The 15,796-nt window shown below is 51.9% G+C and overlaps 1 protein-coding gene across 13 annotated transcripts in view; it reads left to right on the forward strand.

The window, feature by feature from the left end:
• The window catches only part of PALD1 (phosphatase domain containing paladin 1), a 142,160-nt gene that overhangs the window by 84,019 nt on the left and 42,345 nt on the right, over positions 1-15,796 (forward strand). For all 13 annotated transcript variants that reach the window (XM_028481342.2, XM_028481343.2, XM_055081132.1 and 10 more), the window contains 14 exons: positions 994-1,173; positions 2,287-2,451; positions 3,280-3,440; positions 3,638-3,713; positions 4,337-4,488; positions 4,857-4,956; positions 5,173-5,277; positions 7,195-7,290; positions 7,729-7,857; positions 8,357-8,473; positions 8,555-8,710; positions 9,023-9,205; positions 10,314-10,454; positions 10,689-10,760. In XM_028481342.2, the coding sequence (XP_028337143.1) occupies positions 994-1,173; positions 2,287-2,451; positions 3,280-3,440; positions 3,638-3,713; positions 4,337-4,488; positions 4,857-4,956; positions 5,173-5,277; positions 7,195-7,290; positions 7,729-7,857; positions 8,357-8,473; positions 8,555-8,710; positions 9,023-9,205; positions 10,314-10,454; positions 10,689-10,760 (1,833 nt within the window). The remainder of the gene's footprint in view (positions 1-993; positions 1,174-2,286; positions 2,452-3,279; positions 3,441-3,637; positions 3,714-4,336; positions 4,489-4,856; positions 4,957-5,172; positions 5,278-7,194; positions 7,291-7,728; positions 7,858-8,356; positions 8,474-8,554; positions 8,711-9,022; positions 9,206-10,313; positions 10,455-10,688; positions 10,761-15,796) is intronic.

Consider the following 15,796-nt stretch of genomic DNA (forward strand, 5'->3'; position numbering starts at 1 on the left):
GGCTGGGAATCTCCACCCCATTCTCTTTTGAAATTTCAGAACTTCTCTGGAATGTAGAGAGATGTAGATGTACATGTACATCTATCTATCTGTCTTTGTATCTTTTATCTTTTTTTTTTTTTCGCCTTAAATATCCCCCGGAAAGTAAAGTCTACAAGGGCAGATGACTTTTCATGTGTCTTGTTCACTGCTGTAGCCCCAGGCCCTAGAACAGTGCTTGGGTATAATGTAGGTGCTCAATAAATAGTGAATGAATGAATGAATGAATGAATGATAATCATGATGATTAAATTGTATTTGTTGAAAGAGGGTCCGGGTAGGAGGTGGCAGTGGACGGGTAGATGGGTGAACAGGTGGATGAGATGACCTCATGGTTCCTTTTTGCCCAGGAATGTGTCTTCTGGTTCCTCCTGCTTTCACCTGATCCCTGAGTAGTGTTTTCCTCTTTTCTCTGTAGTCACTGCCTCCCCAGCTGGGGAGGGGAGAAACCTGCCCATTCCCAGAGCCGCAGGCCTCTAGGAAATGGCTAGCAGTTTTCTCCTGGTTGGTTCTTGGTGCCCCATCTGTGACTTCCTACTCAAGCCCCTTTTCCATGAGCTTCCTCTGGGTATGAGAGATGTTTGCTGTGTGCCCGGGGGGCTGCAGGCCGACCCTAGAGGCAGCTTTGGTCTTCTGTTTCATGTCCCTGGAGTGCCTCTCCCTGCTCTCCTTCTTCAAGGCCAGGCTCAGATGCCACTTCCTGCATGAAGCCTTTTTGGATTCCCTCTCGGGAGGAGTTGTCTTTCCTTTTCCCACACTGTACGACACTCCTCCTGGATTCACGGATAGTCACGTATTTTGTCTACTTTTTCCACGGGTCAGCAGACAACTTGAGGACCATGTCCCCCACCCCCTCTCCCTGCTCCCCATCCCCTGGGGCCTGGGACAGAACCTTGTTTGTAGAAGACGTCCCTGAGTCATCTGAGTGACCCCCTGTGGCTCTCCCCCTGCCAGGGCCGCTACTTCCTGGTGCGGGATGTTGCAGAGAAGATGGATGTGCTGGGCACTCTGCAGAGCTGTGGGGCCCCCAACTTCCGGCAGGTGCGGGGCGGGCTCACTGTGTTCGGCATGGGGCAGCCCAGCCTCTCAGGATTCAGGCGGGTTCTTCAGAAACTCCAGAAGGACGGACACAGGGTAAGCATGACCATTTCCCAGGCAGGGGCTAGCCCCCAAATCTGGGGAAAGGGGTTCCCGGAGGGGCAACTTCAGAGGCTCTGGAGGGGCCTGGCCATATCATAAGGAGGGTGACTGGTGACCAGGACCAGGCCCTGCCAGGCCTTCAATGCCATTACAGTCACTGTGGTCAGCATGACTGGGAAATTCTGGGTAAATGTTTATTGCATTGTCCTGTGTGGACATGGGCGCCCCAAGGTCAGAAGCCCCTTATACACCCCACAGGATGATGATCACAGCTAACACTTACGTCCTCATGTCAATACTGTGAGGCAGTTATTCTCCCATTTTACAGAGGAGGAAACTGAGGCCCAGAGAGGATAAATGACACAGCCCCTGAGTGGTGCCCCAAGACACAAACCTAGACCCCTGGACTCCACGTGCCTGCTTTACATGCCTCCTCTCTCCTGCCTGATGTGGAGATGGGGTTTTGAGTGTCTCCAGGACAGAGGATGAGTGGCCACTGTGATTGCAGGCTTATGGCCGGCAGCCGAGTGTGATTTGACCTGGGTTAAGATGGAGAGTCCTTAGTGAACCAGAGTGGGGGGGTGTGTTAGCTGAGCATGGATCCCACCTTCCCAGCAAGTTTTCCAGGGAGGGGTCTGCCCACACATCTCCCTCTGTCTGTACCGTGCTCAGTGGATGAATGGTTACATGGTGGTGGTGGACATTCAGTTCTTCAGCTGATGTTTATCAAGCACTTGATTTACCTAGGGCTCTGCACTAGGAATTGTGGGGACATGAAAATGACAAGGACATGATTCTACCCGCAAGGAACCTGTCATCCACAAAGAGAGAAAGATGTATTCATTGATAACGTTAATCCAGAGCAGGAGTTAACACCACAAGATTCAGATGAAGGGCTGTTGGCCCTGAGGGGAGGGAGGGTCAGGAGCAGGTGGCGTTGGGACTGAGCTTTGCTTCTGGAGTAGGATTCAGGTTGCCGGGGCAGAGTGGGGTGATGGGCCCGCGATGAGGGGGAGCGGCTAGCTCGGAGGCCCAGAGGTGGGGCAGTGGAGCAGGTGTCCACACCGGATAGTGGTGATGGTTCCTTCCTTCTTGGGTTCCCGGCAGGAGTGCGTCATCTTCTGTGTGCGGGAGGAGCCCGTGCTGTTTCTGCGTGCTGATGAGGACTTCGTGCCCTACACGCCTCGAGACAAGCAGAGTCTACACGAGAACCTCCAGGGCCTTGGACCTGGGGTCCAGGTGGAGCACTTGGAGCTGGCCATCCGGAAGGAGGTGAGGGCCACCGGTGTGGTGGGAGGCTGCCCTCCTGGTAGGCCTTGGACAGCTGAGTTGAGCCCCAGCCCCGCTTTGCTCTCTCTGGCACACACTCGCTCACTTCTCTGCCCTGCTTGGGTGAATGGCTGCTGCAACGCTGGCTCCAGGCAGCCAGAGGAAGGACTTCTCTTCTCGGCTCTACTTGCCTCTGCCCCTTCCCCACCCTGCTTTTCTCCTCCAAACTCAGCATCATTATTTAGAAAAGGGTCTGGTGGAGGGGAAAGAGCACTAGACTAAAAGCCCCAAGACAAGTTCAGCGTCCTGTGAGCTGTGAGGCCTGGGCTGGGTCACTTCTCTCCATGGGCCTCTGTTTCTGAGGTTGCTGTGTCCTCCTTCACAGCTGGGAGGTTTGTCGGGGTCTCTGAGGCTGTTGACGCACCACAGAGGTGTGTAAATAGTGTGTGGGGGTCATGGCGTCCCCTATCTCCCCTGGGACATCCCGGCAGGAACGGAGGCCGCAGCTCAGGCTTTCTCCACTCTAGCTCGCAGCTGACCGGGCTTCCTCCTGTCCTTCAGTCTGGTGGTTTGGCCAATTCCTGCTGCCCACTGGGCCAAGCCCTGCCAACCTGGCCCCAGTGTGGGCCATATCAACTCAGGCATAGGTGGCTGCCCTCGGGCCAGCGGCCACCCTGGTGCCGTCAGGGCTCCCAGGGCACAGAGAGGACCTCTGGTATGTAGTTCTCCCTGGAGGGAGAGCAGCCTGTCCATGCCCTCTGTGTGGCTTAGGCGCTTCAGAGCTCAGCCAGCAAACTCCGTCATGGCCCTCTGGCCCCCTACCTCCTCTAGATCCACGACTTTGCCCAGCTGAGCGAGAACAAGTACTGCGTGTACCACAACACCGAAGACCTGCGGGGGGAGCCCCACGCCGTGGCCGTCAGGGGCGAGGACGATGTGCACGTGACCAAGGAGGTGTACAAGCGGCCCCTCTTCCTGCGGCCCACCTACAGGTACCGAGGGCCTGCCCAGGGCCCCAGTGTGCTGGGCGAGGGTGCTCGCTGGGCCTGCTCTCCAGCTGCGGCCTCAGTTTCATCATTTGCAGGTTGGGCTGAGTTCCCCACGCCTGTGTCTGCCATGGGAATATGGGGGTGAGGGGATGTCCGGGGTGTGTGGTCTGCCTGATGGGCCACTCCCCTTCACCCGGCAGGTACCACCGTCTGCCCCTGCCAGAGCAAGGGGCCCCCCTGGAAGCCCAATTTGATGCCTTTGTCAGTGTCCTCCGGGTAAGTGGGGACAAGAGGGGTGGTGGGAGTACGGAGGGTGGGCAGGTGCTTGGAGAGTGGGTCTGTGTCGAGGCCCTGTCTCCATGGAGATGCCCTGGTGGGTGTGGCTTCTGGAGGAAGGCTGAGGGCGTGAGTGTGTGGGCTGTGTGTGTGTGTCTGGTGTGGGTGTGTATTTGTACATTCTCTAATGACAGAGCCCAGCGCTGACCGTCTGGAGGACTGGACTCTGGCTGTGGCTTGGCTGCTAACTTGCTGTGTGATCCTGGACAGATCTCCTAACTTCTAGGCCTCAAGTTCCTCATTTCTATATTGGAACTAAAAATTCTTACCTTCCAGGCTTTAGCTGATACCTCCTGAGTACCGGTGTTTCTGTCCCATCCCCCTTGGGAGGTCACCTTATTTAATTTGCCTCTCACAGCTGAGTAACTGTGGCCCTGTCCCCTCTGTGTAGTTCTCACCTCCAGGGCCCTGGGAAGGAGGCAGGGCCTGTGCTCCTGGGGCAGGTGGAGCAGATCGGGCCATGAGGCTGGGCGGCCCATGTCATGACCCCCCAGCCCCAATTTGGTCCTCAGCTGAGGGCTTTCCGGTCACGCTGCTACCTGCTCTTCCTGGTCCTTCCCCAGGAGACGCCCAGCCTGCTGCTGCTCCGAGATGCCCACGGGCCTCCCCCTGCTCTCCTCTTCAGCTGCCAGACGGGCGTGGGCAGGACCAACCTGGGCATGGTTCTGGGCACCCTCATCCTGCTTCACCACAGTGGGACTGCCTCGAGGCCGGAGTGAGTGGCTAGTGGGACCCAGTGCCCCAGGGGACTGCGGGGATAAGGAGAGGGGAGGGCGGGGCTGCCCCAGGTTGCCGGGGACACGTCAGAAGCCCAGAGCTACAGCTGGAAGTTGGGCAGCTGGGGTTCACTTCCCAGTTTGCTGCAGACTTCACTGGCTGACCTGGAGAAAGTCACTTGACCTTTCTGGGCCCCAGTTTCCCCTGTGGAACAAACGCCTCTTGTCTCCCCTACTGATTTGGAAGGAAAACTTGGTGCATGTAGCCCGGTGCCTCTCATCGGCCAGATGAATGGGAGGGTGTCGACAGCGGGGCGTCCTCCAGGCCTTTGGGAGCGCTGATGATGCTACTGCCCCTCCCTGTCAGGGCTGCCCCTACGAAGACCAAGCCACTGCCCATGGAGCAGCTCCAGGTGGTCCAGAGCTTTCTCCACATGGTGCCCCAGGGGAGGAGGATGGTGGAGGAGGTGAGCGAGGGGGCTGGGCAAGGAGCTGGGGGTGGGGCCGTGGAGGGGCACTCGCTCCCCTCACTGGGGGGCCTCTTCCTCCCCTGCCCCCTCCTTCCCTTCCTGGCCAGTCATTCTCTTTCCCCCTCTCTTCTCTTCTACCTCCTGCCATCCTTCCTTGGCCCTGCTCCCTCCCTGCTGCTGTCCCCTCTTCCCTGCCCTGGTCTCTGGCACCAGGTGGACAGAGCCATCACCGCCTGCGCAGAGTTGCACGACCTGAAGGAAGTAGTCTTGGAACACCAGAGGGAGCTGGAAGGCAGCCCGCCGGAGACAGCGGCTCGGGTGAGGCACCGAGAGCCGCTGCTTTTGCCTGAGCCCGGCAGCCTTGTTTGGTTGGGCCTGTTGACTGGCCCCCTTCAGACTGGCTTTTCCTAATTGCTACTTCTCCCATGAGCAGAGCAGTTTTCAGAGGAAGGAGAGATGGGGAGCTGGGCCTGCAGGAAGAGAGGAAGTTTACTTTCCCTGACCAGGACCCCTCGCTGCAGAATAAACAGGATGGAGGAAGGGGCTGCTGGCAAGGTGCTGGGGGTCTCTGGCTCCAGATACTTCCCAGGCTGCTCCCGGTTCCCCCTGCAAATAAACCCTCGCTGTTCTTTGGGAAGGCCAGGGTCTGGTCCAGCCGCTGATTCTGGAAGAGTGATGGGCTCTGGGCTGTCTCAGCAGGCCTGTCCCTGTGCTCTGGGGAGAGGAGGTTGGCTTGTTCACACACAGCGCATGGAAAGAATCTAAAGCCCGCAGAGTCTTTTTCTTCTTTAGCACTTAAAAAAGTGTTTTAAAAGCAATGTTATATTATAGGAAATTGAGAAATTAGAGAAGGAATAAAACTGCCCGTCATCCAAGCCCAGCTGCCGTGAGCATTTTGGCTGCCTTCCTTCAGTTTTCATATTTCTGATGTTCTTTTGTAGGTTGCCTAGGGCACGTTTATGTCCTGCTTATTTCATGTAACCCCATCTTTCCCATGTCATACCTGCTTGTCGTTGTTGAGGTTTACTGGCTGTGGAGCCAAAGCCATTGCGAGGCTCAGCCGTCATTGGCCTGATAGGTTAGGAGCAGAGCTCTGGCCCGATTGCCTGAGTTCTGTTCCTGGCTCTGCCACCTAGAGGCGTGTGGGCCTGGGCAACCTGCTTCACTGCTCTGTGCCTCAGTTTCCCCACTCGTAAAATGAGACCACTAACAATAACTACCCCATAGGGTTGTTGCGAGGATTAGGTGAGCTCAGGTCATAAAGCCTCAGAAGGGAGCCTGACAGCAGGTGTTCCTCCTGGCTATCACCTGCTGTGATCTTCAGGCCCCTTCTAGTTGCACAGTGGGGTCAAAGTAAGTACTTTGCATTGAACTACTTCATGAAAATGAGGCTTTTGTGTATTTAGGATTTTTCCCCTTATAAGGTCTAGATTAGGGGTTGACAGACGATGGCCCATGGGCCAAATCCAACCCACCACCTGTTTTGATAAATAAGTTTTGTTGGAACGAGGTCTTGCCCGTCCATTTATGTACCGTCTCTGGCTCTCTTATGCTGCCGTGGCAGAGAGTCCAGCTGTTGCAAGGCAGATCGTGTAGCCCACAAGCCTAGAAAATTTACTGTCTGGCCTTTTATAGAAATAAAAAGTTTGCTGACCTCTGGCCTGGATTCCCAAAGATGGGATTAAATTTCATCCAAGGGCCTGACCTTTTTTTCGGGCCTATACGAATCTCACTTGCCCTCCAGAAGGTGGTGCTGACCCAGCAGGAGAAGCTTGAGATCCGAAGGTGAAGAGAGGGACCCTTGGAATTTTCTGTGACAGCCCCCTGCCCAGAGGACGCTGGGGTGGGGAGGGTTGCAGCTCTTAAGCGAGGGCCTCTGGTTCAGGGAAGGGTGTTTATACACTTGCTGCTTCAACACGGATTGTGGGCGGCCCTGCGTGGTGGGTGGCATTGGAGCAAAGCGGCGAGGCCCAGCCTGTCTCTGGGCACAGAGCCTCACTGAGAGCTGTAGTGCCTGCTGGGGTCACTAGTAGCTCTTCCTGCATCATGGATAAACCACAGCAAATGGGATAGGGTTGGAAGAACTTCCAACCTGCCGAAACAGGGTTATGAAGGGTGGGGGTAGATTGTCTAATGGGAATTTCTGAGGCTTAACTCCTGCCCTTCTGGGGATGGGGATGGGTGGTTTAGCAGCCCCATCTTTACTGCCGGCCCTCCTTGGTCCCTTCCTCTCAGGAAAGCGGCAGCCAGCGCGGTGTCCGGCAGAGGGCGCTGTGGAGCCTGGAGCGATACTTCTACCTGGTCCTGTTTAACTACTATCTCCATGAGCAGGTGGGGTGGGGAGATGAGTGGACCCATCCCCCTTTCTCCTGGGGCCCCTCCAGACTCCCCACCCAGTGACTGGCATGGGGTTGATGGGGACCCCTGTGGAGCTGGGGAGGGGAGTGGGGACATGTGTGTTGGTTCCAGAGGAAGGCGTGTTTGAGGGAGGCAAGGAGAGACCCAGATAGAGGGACAGTCCCTGAGCAGGTCAGGCAAAGGGAGGCCCCACGTCTCTTTCCTCTGGGCCCATCTCTGTACCCTTAGCCAGGGCATCGGGGCCTGGAGGGATCTCGCTTCGGATATCCTGGTCCTCTCTCCTCAGCCCTTCATCCCTGCCCTGGGCCGTGATGGGTATCTCTTGGGGTCCCCCGACCAGAGGGCAGGCAGGGAGAGTTTGGGATGGCCACGTGCCCCTGAACTCCCGTCTCTCCCTGCCTCGGGCTGCAGTACCCGTTGGCTTTTGCCCTCAGTTTCAGCCGCTGGCTGTGTGCCCGTCCTGAACTGTACCGCCTGCCTGTGACACTAAGCTCAGCGGGGCCTGTGGCCCCTGGGTACCTCATCACCACCGGCTCCCTGGTGAGTGTGCCTGGCTGGCTGGGGAAGTGGGCGTGGGTGTGGGCTGGCCCTGGGGTTGATTACAGCCTTGGTTCCTGTGGGGTTGGGCTAAGCATTGCCCTCACAGGAAGCAAAGGGAGGATGGCCCATGGGGTGATGGGATCCTCCTGTGAACAAAATGGGGTCATTCTCAGGCCCTAAGAAGCATTTGCAGCTCTGGCTACTGTTCCAGTACCCACTCCTCATTCTCAACCCCAAGCGCTGTGGGCTGGGAGTCAGGAGACCTGGTTCTGGTATCTTTGCCACCAGCCTCTCATCTTTGAGCCTCAGCTTCCTCATCCGGAGAGTGGGCACCATTGCACTTGCCCTTGCCAGGGTGGTTATGAGGCTCCAAGTGTGCAAAAGTGCTTTCTAAACTGTCAAGTGCTGGTCTCACCCCCCGCCTCCCATGCCCACCTGGGGCCAGGTTCTGAACCTCAGTCGGCCGCTGAGGGTCCCAGGCTTGCTTCTCTCCCAACAGGGGGCAGATGACCTCGTCTCCCCGGACGCACTCAGCACCGTCAGAGAGATGGACGTGGCCAACTTTCGGCGGGTTCCCCGTTTGCCCATCTACGGCACGGCCCAGCCCAGTGCCAAGGTGACCAGCCAGGGGGCCCGCTTGTGGGGTGAGGGGAAGCAGGGTTGAGCTCTTTTCACTGACGGCCATCTGTTCCCCCAGGCCCTGAGGAGTATCCTTGCCTACCTGACCGACACCAAGAGGAAGCTGCAGCAGGTCGTGTGGGTCAACCTGAGAGAGGAGGCTGTGCTGGAGTGTGACGGGCGCACCCACAGCCTGCGGTGGCCTGGGCCCCCCACGGCCCCTAGCCAGGTGGAGGTGAGGCCCTCCTGCCTTGTACACACCCCTGCCTTGGAGGCCTTCTGGGGACTTGGCCTGAAAGGGTCTTCAGAACCTTCTGTGCTCCTTTTGTACAGATGAAGAAACTGAGGCCCCGAGAGGAGCAGTCTCAGGGAGTGGCTGACTCAGGACTCCCTTGCAGCCCCGGGTCTGGTTATAAACCTTGAGGCTTGAGAAGGGGGAGGGATGGGCCCGGAAGCCAGGACTATCCTGGCCACAGAGGCTCTGGTCTTTCAGGGCTGGCCTGTGGGCTGCCGCGTGGCCTGAGCCCTCCGTCCCACCCTCCCCTAGAACCTGGAGACCCAGCTGAAGGCCCACCTGAGCATGCCTCCCGCAGGCACCCAGGGCCCGCGGACCCACAGGTTCCAGACGTGCCTCACGACGCAGGAGGTCTTCAGCCAGCACCGCGGGGCCTTCCCTGGCCTCACCTACCACCGCGTACCCATGCCAGACTTCTGCGCCCCCCGCGAGGAGGTGAGGGGGCTGTGTGGCTGAGGCCTCTGGGGAGGGAGAGGACACCCCCCCTGCCTCCCTCGGGCCTGGGCCTTGGCTGTGGCCACAGCTCCCCAGAGGGACTAAGAGCTTGTTCTGCAGGGTTTCAGATCAGCCTAGGTGGTTTATTCACATGCCTACCAAGCTTCGTGTTTGCGTGTGTGCGCGCATGCCTGTGTGTGTGTGTGAATTATGTGTTGTAGGTATGTGTGGGGCAGGTGAGCATGTCTGTGTGTGTTCAGAGTGGGTGTGGTTGTGGAGTGTGTGTGTGGTGTGTCTGTGTCTATGGAGGCTGTGCTGTGCCACTTGTCTTTACTGGGGGACATGTGGAGAGCGTGTCTGGTGGGGAGCTGTGTGGTGTGGTGTGTGTAGGGGGTTTGTGGAGGAGGGTTCTGGGGAATGCTGTGTGTGACTGAGGGAGTTCTGTGTGCATGTGGTATCTGTAGGTTTATGCCTGTGAATGTCTGTATGGTCTGTGGGTCTTTAAGGTTTGTGTGGTGTGTGTCCCTGGCATGTATTGTGTGGGGGTCGCTGTGTGCCTGTGTGATGTGTCGGTTGTTTGGCTGATGCGTCTGTGTCTGTCTGTGAGACGGGTGGTGATGGGGCTTGTATTGCCCCCTCACTTTGCTCTGTGGATCTGGCTGCCTGTAGTTTGTTGCCCCCTAGTGGTCTCGCGCTGCAGTGATGGGCTGAGGTCGGGACTGCCCTCACACTGGGATCTGGGTTGGGTCCACCTCAGGTGGGCAGTAGGGCCGGGGGTCCATGTGCAGCCCGGGGGCGCAGCACATAGGAATGTGCTTGTTCTACCTGGCAGATGGTAGGCACCAGGAACCTCAGGTGTGTGCCCGTGTCTGCTCATACGTCCAGTGCCTGTTTATATGGGAGTGTGGCTGTTTACGTGCACGTGGTCTTGTGTGTACTGCAGTGAGCTGAGTGTGTGTGCATACAAGGTTGTGAGCCTGACACAGCCAGGCTCCGAGCAAACACTCCCAGGACAGCTGCTGGGGTTGCCATTTGGAGGGATGGGCCATCTTGGAAGTCTGTGCAGCTGGGAGCACCCACTGACTCAGACCTCGGTCTCCCTGTGCAGGATTTTGACCGGCTGCTGGGGACCCTGCAGGCTGCCCTCGCCAAGGACCCGGGTACCGGCTTCGTGTTCAGCTGCCTCAGCGGCCAGGGCCGGACCACGACCGCCATGGTGGTGGCTGTGCTTGCCTTCTGGCACATCCGAGTATGTGTGGCCTCCTGTGTGAGGACAGGGGTCTGCCCAGGCAGGGTGGGCATTTGGTCCCTGGGGACCCTGGCTGTGGCAGGAACGTATGGTCCCAGAGCCCCCTCTCATCAGCCCTGGGCAGACGGCGCGTGGGCTGGCAGACCCCCGTCACGGGCTCCAGCTGTGGGCAGAGCTGGGGGAGGGTGCGGTCTGGTAGCCATGCTCCCAGTCCTAGCAGCTGTCCTCCCTTAGGGCTTCCCCGAGGTGGGCGAGGAGGAGCTCGTGAGCGTGCCCGATGCCAAGTTCACCAAGGGCGAGTTTGAGGTGAGCATGCCCCGTGGGGTCCCCAGGGAACACCTGGGGGAGGGGAGGGGTGAGTCTTGCTGGCAGGTCTGGGGGAGATCTTCAGAGCTCCTCCTAAGGCCATTACCTTCTTCCACCTCATCGTATCAGTCCTTCCCTGTCCCCGTTTCACAGATGAGCAAACCAGGGCACAGGGTAGCTTGGCTCTGGGCCCTGGCAGATGGTGTTTGGAGAAGAGGGGGCGGATCCCCCCCACTCCTTCTGGCCCTGCTGCTGGGCTACTGGCTACCATCTTGTCTGGGTAACACTGACGACCACCTCACGGGCACCTGGGACCCAGCTGCGGTTGGTGACCCTGGTGCCGGGCCCCGGACTGCCCCACTCCACCCCCATTTCATTTCAGGACACTGGATGGACAGTGCTAAGGTCTCACATTTAGCCACCCATGTATTGCACCTCATGTGCCTCATGTCATCTTCCCTGACACCCTGTAAGTAGGTGGCAGTGTCCCCGTCTTATAGACGGGGCATGTGGAACTCAGAGTTGGCACGTGGCTGCCCGGTGTCGGTGTTGTGATCGGCTCCTGCCTACCTGGCCGGCCTGGCCAGTGCCCCTCCCCTGCCCTCCCTACTGTCCTGGCACCCTGGCCTCCATGCAGCTCCTCAAACTCACCAAGCGCTTTCAGCTTCTGGGCCTTTGCATATGCTTTTCCCTTGCCCTGGACCACTTCTCTCTTCCTTCTTTTGGCTGATTCACTGATTCTTTTCTTTTTAATTTTTTATTGTGGTAAAATATACATAACACAGAATTTACCATTTTAACCATTTTTCAGTGTACAGTTCTGTGGCATTAAGTACATTCACATTATTGTGCAACCATCACCACCGTCTCCAGAACTTTTTCCTTAGGCCAAATTTACCCTATCTATTAAACACTAACTCCCCATCTCCCCTCCCCCAGCCACTGGCAGCCACCATTCTACTTTCTATCTCTATGAATTTGACTATTTTACATACCTCATATGAGGAGAATCATACAGTATTTGTCCTTTTGTGACTGGCTTGTTGCACTTAGCATAATAGCATCCAGTTTCATCCATGGCGTAGCATGTGTCACAATTTCCATTTTTAAAAGGCTGAGTAGCATTCCGTTTTAAGTATTGACCACATTTTGTTTATCCATTCATCTGTCCGTGGGCACTTCGGTTGTCTTCACCTTTGAGCTACTGTGAATCACGCTGCTGTGCACATGGGTGTACACATATCTGTTTGAGTCTTTGCTTTCAATTCCAGAAGTGGAATCACTGGATCAACTGGTAATTCACTGTTTAAATTTTGAGGAACTGCCATATTGTTTTCCACAGCAGCTGCACCATATACATTCCTACCAGCAAAGCACAAGGGTTCCAATTCCTCCACATTCTTGCCAACACTTGTTGTTCTCTGTTTTTGTTTTTGTTTTTTTTTTGATAATAGGCTTCCTAGTAGGTGTGAAGTGACATCTCACTGTGGTGTTGATTTGAATTTCCCCACCGACTAGTGATGTTGAACATTGTTTCATTTGTTTTATGGCCATTTTTGTATCTTCCTTGGAGAAATGTCTATTTGAATTCTTTGCCCATTTTTGATTTGGGTTGTTTTGTTATTGTTGAGTTGTAGGAACTCTTTATATATTCTGGATATCATTCCCTGGTTAGATATGTGATAGTTCGGTGGGTTGCCTTTTTACTCTGTTGATAGTGTCCTTTCATGCAAAAATTTTTAATTTTGATGATATTCAATTTGTCTATTTTTTCTTGTTTCCTGTGTTTTTGGTGTCATATCCAAGAAGTCATTGCTAAATGCAATGTTATGAAGCTTTTCTTCTAAGAATTTTATGGTTTTAGCTCTTACGTTGAGGTCTTTGATCCATTTTGAATTAATTTTATTTTTTTAGTTTAATTTTATTTATTTTTTTATATAGCAGGTTCTTATTAGTTATCCATTTTATACATATTTGTTTTATGGCCATTTTTGTATCTTCCTTGGAGAAATGTCTATTTGAATTCTTTGCCCATTTTTGATTTGGGTTGTTTTGTTATTGTTGAGTTGTAGGAACTCTTTATATATTCTGGATATCATTCCCTGGTTAGATATGTGATAGTTCGGTGGGTTGCCTTTTTACTCTGTTGATAGTGTCCTTTCATGCAAAAATTTTTAATTTTGATGATATTCAATTTGTCTATTTTTTCTTGTTTCCTGTGTTTTTGGTGTCATATCCAAGAAGTCATTGCTAAATGCAATGTTATGAAGCTTTTCTTCTAAGAATTTTATGGTTTTAGCTCTTACGTTGAGGTCTTTGATCCATTTTGAATTAATTTTATTTTTTTAGTTTAATTTTATTTATTTTTTTATATAGCAGGTTCTTATTAGTTATCCATTTTATACATATTAGTGTATATATGTCAGTCCCAATCTCCCAATTCATCACACCACCACACCACCACCACCACTTTCCCCTCTTGGTGTCCATACGTTTGTTCTCTACATCTGTGTCTCTATGTCTGCCCTGCAAACCAGTTCATCTGTGCCATTTTTCTAGGTTCTACATATATGCGTTAATATACGATATTTGTTTTTCTCTTTCTGACTTACTTCACTCTGTATGACAGTCTCTAGATCCATCCACGTCTCTACAAATGACCCAATTTCATTCCTTTTTATGGCCGTCATTGTAGTTTTGATTTGCATTTCTCTAATAATTAGTGATGTGGAGCAGCTTTTCATGTGCTTCTTGGCCATCTGTATGTCTTCTTTGGAGAAATGTCTATTTAGGTCTTCTGCCCATTTTTGAATTGGGTTGTTTGTTTTCTTAATATTGAGCTGCATGAGCTGTTTATATATTTTGGAGATTAATCCTTTGTCCGTTGATTCATTTGCAAATATTTTCTCCCATTCTGAGGGTTGTCTTTTCGTCTTGTTTGCAGTTTCCTTTGCTTTGCAAAAGGTTTTAAGTTTCATTAGGTCCCATTTATTTTTGTTTTTATTGCCATTACTGTAGGAGGTGGATCAGAAAAGATCTTGCTGTGATTTATGTCACAGAGTGTTCTTCCTATGTTTTACTCTAAGAATTTTATAGTGTCCAGTCTTAACATTTAGGTCCATTTTGAGTTTATTTTTGTGTATGGTGTTAGGGAGTGTTCTGATTTCATTCTTTTACATGTAGCTGTCCAGTTTTCCCAGCAGCAGTTATTGAAGAGACTGTCTTTTCTCCATTGTATGTCCTTGCCTCCTTTGTCATAGATTAGTTGACCATAGGTGCATGGGTTTAGCTCTGGGCTTTCTATCCCGTTCCATTGATCTATAGTTTTGTTTTTGTGCCTTACCATTATTGTCTTGATTACTGTAGCTTTGTAGTATAGTCTGAAGTCAGGGAGTCTGATTCCTCCAGCTCCTTTTTTTTCCCTCAAGTCTGCTTTGGCTATTTGGGGTCTTTTGTGTCTTCATACAGATTTTAAGATTTTTTGTTCTAGTTCTGTAAAAAATGCCATTGGTAATTTGATAGGGATTGCATTGAATCTGTAGATTGCTTTGGGTAGTATAGTCATTTTCACAATATTGACTCTTCCAATCCAAAAATATGGTATATCTTTCCCTCTGTTGGTATCATCTTTAATTTCTTTCATCAGTGTCTTATAGTTTTCTGCATAAAGGTCTTTTGTCTCCTTAGGTAGGTTTATTCCTAGGTATTTTATTCCTTTTGTTGCAGTGGTATATGGGAGTGTTTCCTTAATTTCTCTTTCAGATTTTTCATCATTAGTTTATAGGAATGCCAGAGATTTCTGTGTGTTAATTTTGTATCCTGCAGCCTTACCAAATTCATTGATTGGCTCTAGTAGTTTTCTGGTGGCATCTTTAGGATTCTCTATGTGTAGTATCATGTCATCTTCAAACAGTGACAGTTTTACTTTTTCTTTTCCAATTGTATTCCTTTTATTTCTTTTTCTTCTCTGATTGCCATGTCTAGGATTTCTAAAACTATGTTGAATAATAGTGGCGAGAGTGGACATCCTTGTCTTGTTCCTGATCTTAGGGGAGACGCTTTCAGTTTTTCACCATTGAGAATGATGTTTGCTGGAGAGTGGACATCCTTGTCTTGTTCCTGATCTTAGAGAAAATGCTTTCAGTTTTTCACCATTGAGAATGATGTTTGCTGTGGGTTAGTCGTATATGGCCTTTATTATGTTGATTTATCATACAATACTTACTCTTGCCTTTATCATAAATGGGTGTTGAATTTTGTCAAAAGCTTTTTCTGCACCTACTGAGATGATCATATGGTTTTTGGTTTTTTTCTTTTTGCGGTTGAAGAATCCTTGCATCCCTGGGATAAATCCCACTTGATCATGCTGTATGATCCTTTTAATATGTTGTTGGCTTCTGTTTGCTAGTATTTTGTTGAGGATTTTTGCGTCTGTATTCATTAGTGATATTGGTCTGTAATTTTGTTTTTTTGTAGTATCTTTGTTTGGTGTTGGTATCAGGGTGATGGTGACCTCATAGAATGAGTTTGGGAGTGTTCCTTCCTCTGCAATTTTTGGAAGAGTTTGAGAAGGATGGGTGTTAGCGCTTCTCTAAATGTTTGACAGAATTTGCCTGCGAAGCTCTCTGGTCCTGGGCTTTTGTTTGTTGGAAGATTTTTAATCACAGTTTCAATTTCAGTGTTTGTGATTGGCCTGTTCATATTTTCTATCTCTTCCTGGGTCAGTCTCGGAAGGTTGTGCTTTTCTAAGAATGTGTCCATTTCTTCCAGGTTGTCCGTTTTGTTGGCATAGAGTCACTTGTAGTAGTCTCTTAGGATGCTTTGTATTTCTGTGGTGTCTGTTGTAACTTCTCCTATTTCATTTCTAATTTTATTGATTTGTGTCCTCTCCCTCCTTTTCTTGATGAGTCTGGCTAATGGTTTATCAATTTTGTTTATCTTCTCAAAGAACCAGCTTTTAGTTTTATTGATCTCTGCTATTGTTTTCTTTATTTCTATTTCATTTATTTCTGCTCTGATCTTTATGATTTCTTTCC

Source organism: Physeter macrocephalus, chromosome 20 (assembly GCF_002837175.3).
Source record: "Physeter macrocephalus isolate SW-GA chromosome 20, ASM283717v5, whole genome shotgun sequence".
Taxonomy (NCBI): Eukaryota; Metazoa; Chordata; class Mammalia; order Artiodactyla; family Physeteridae; genus Physeter; species Physeter macrocephalus.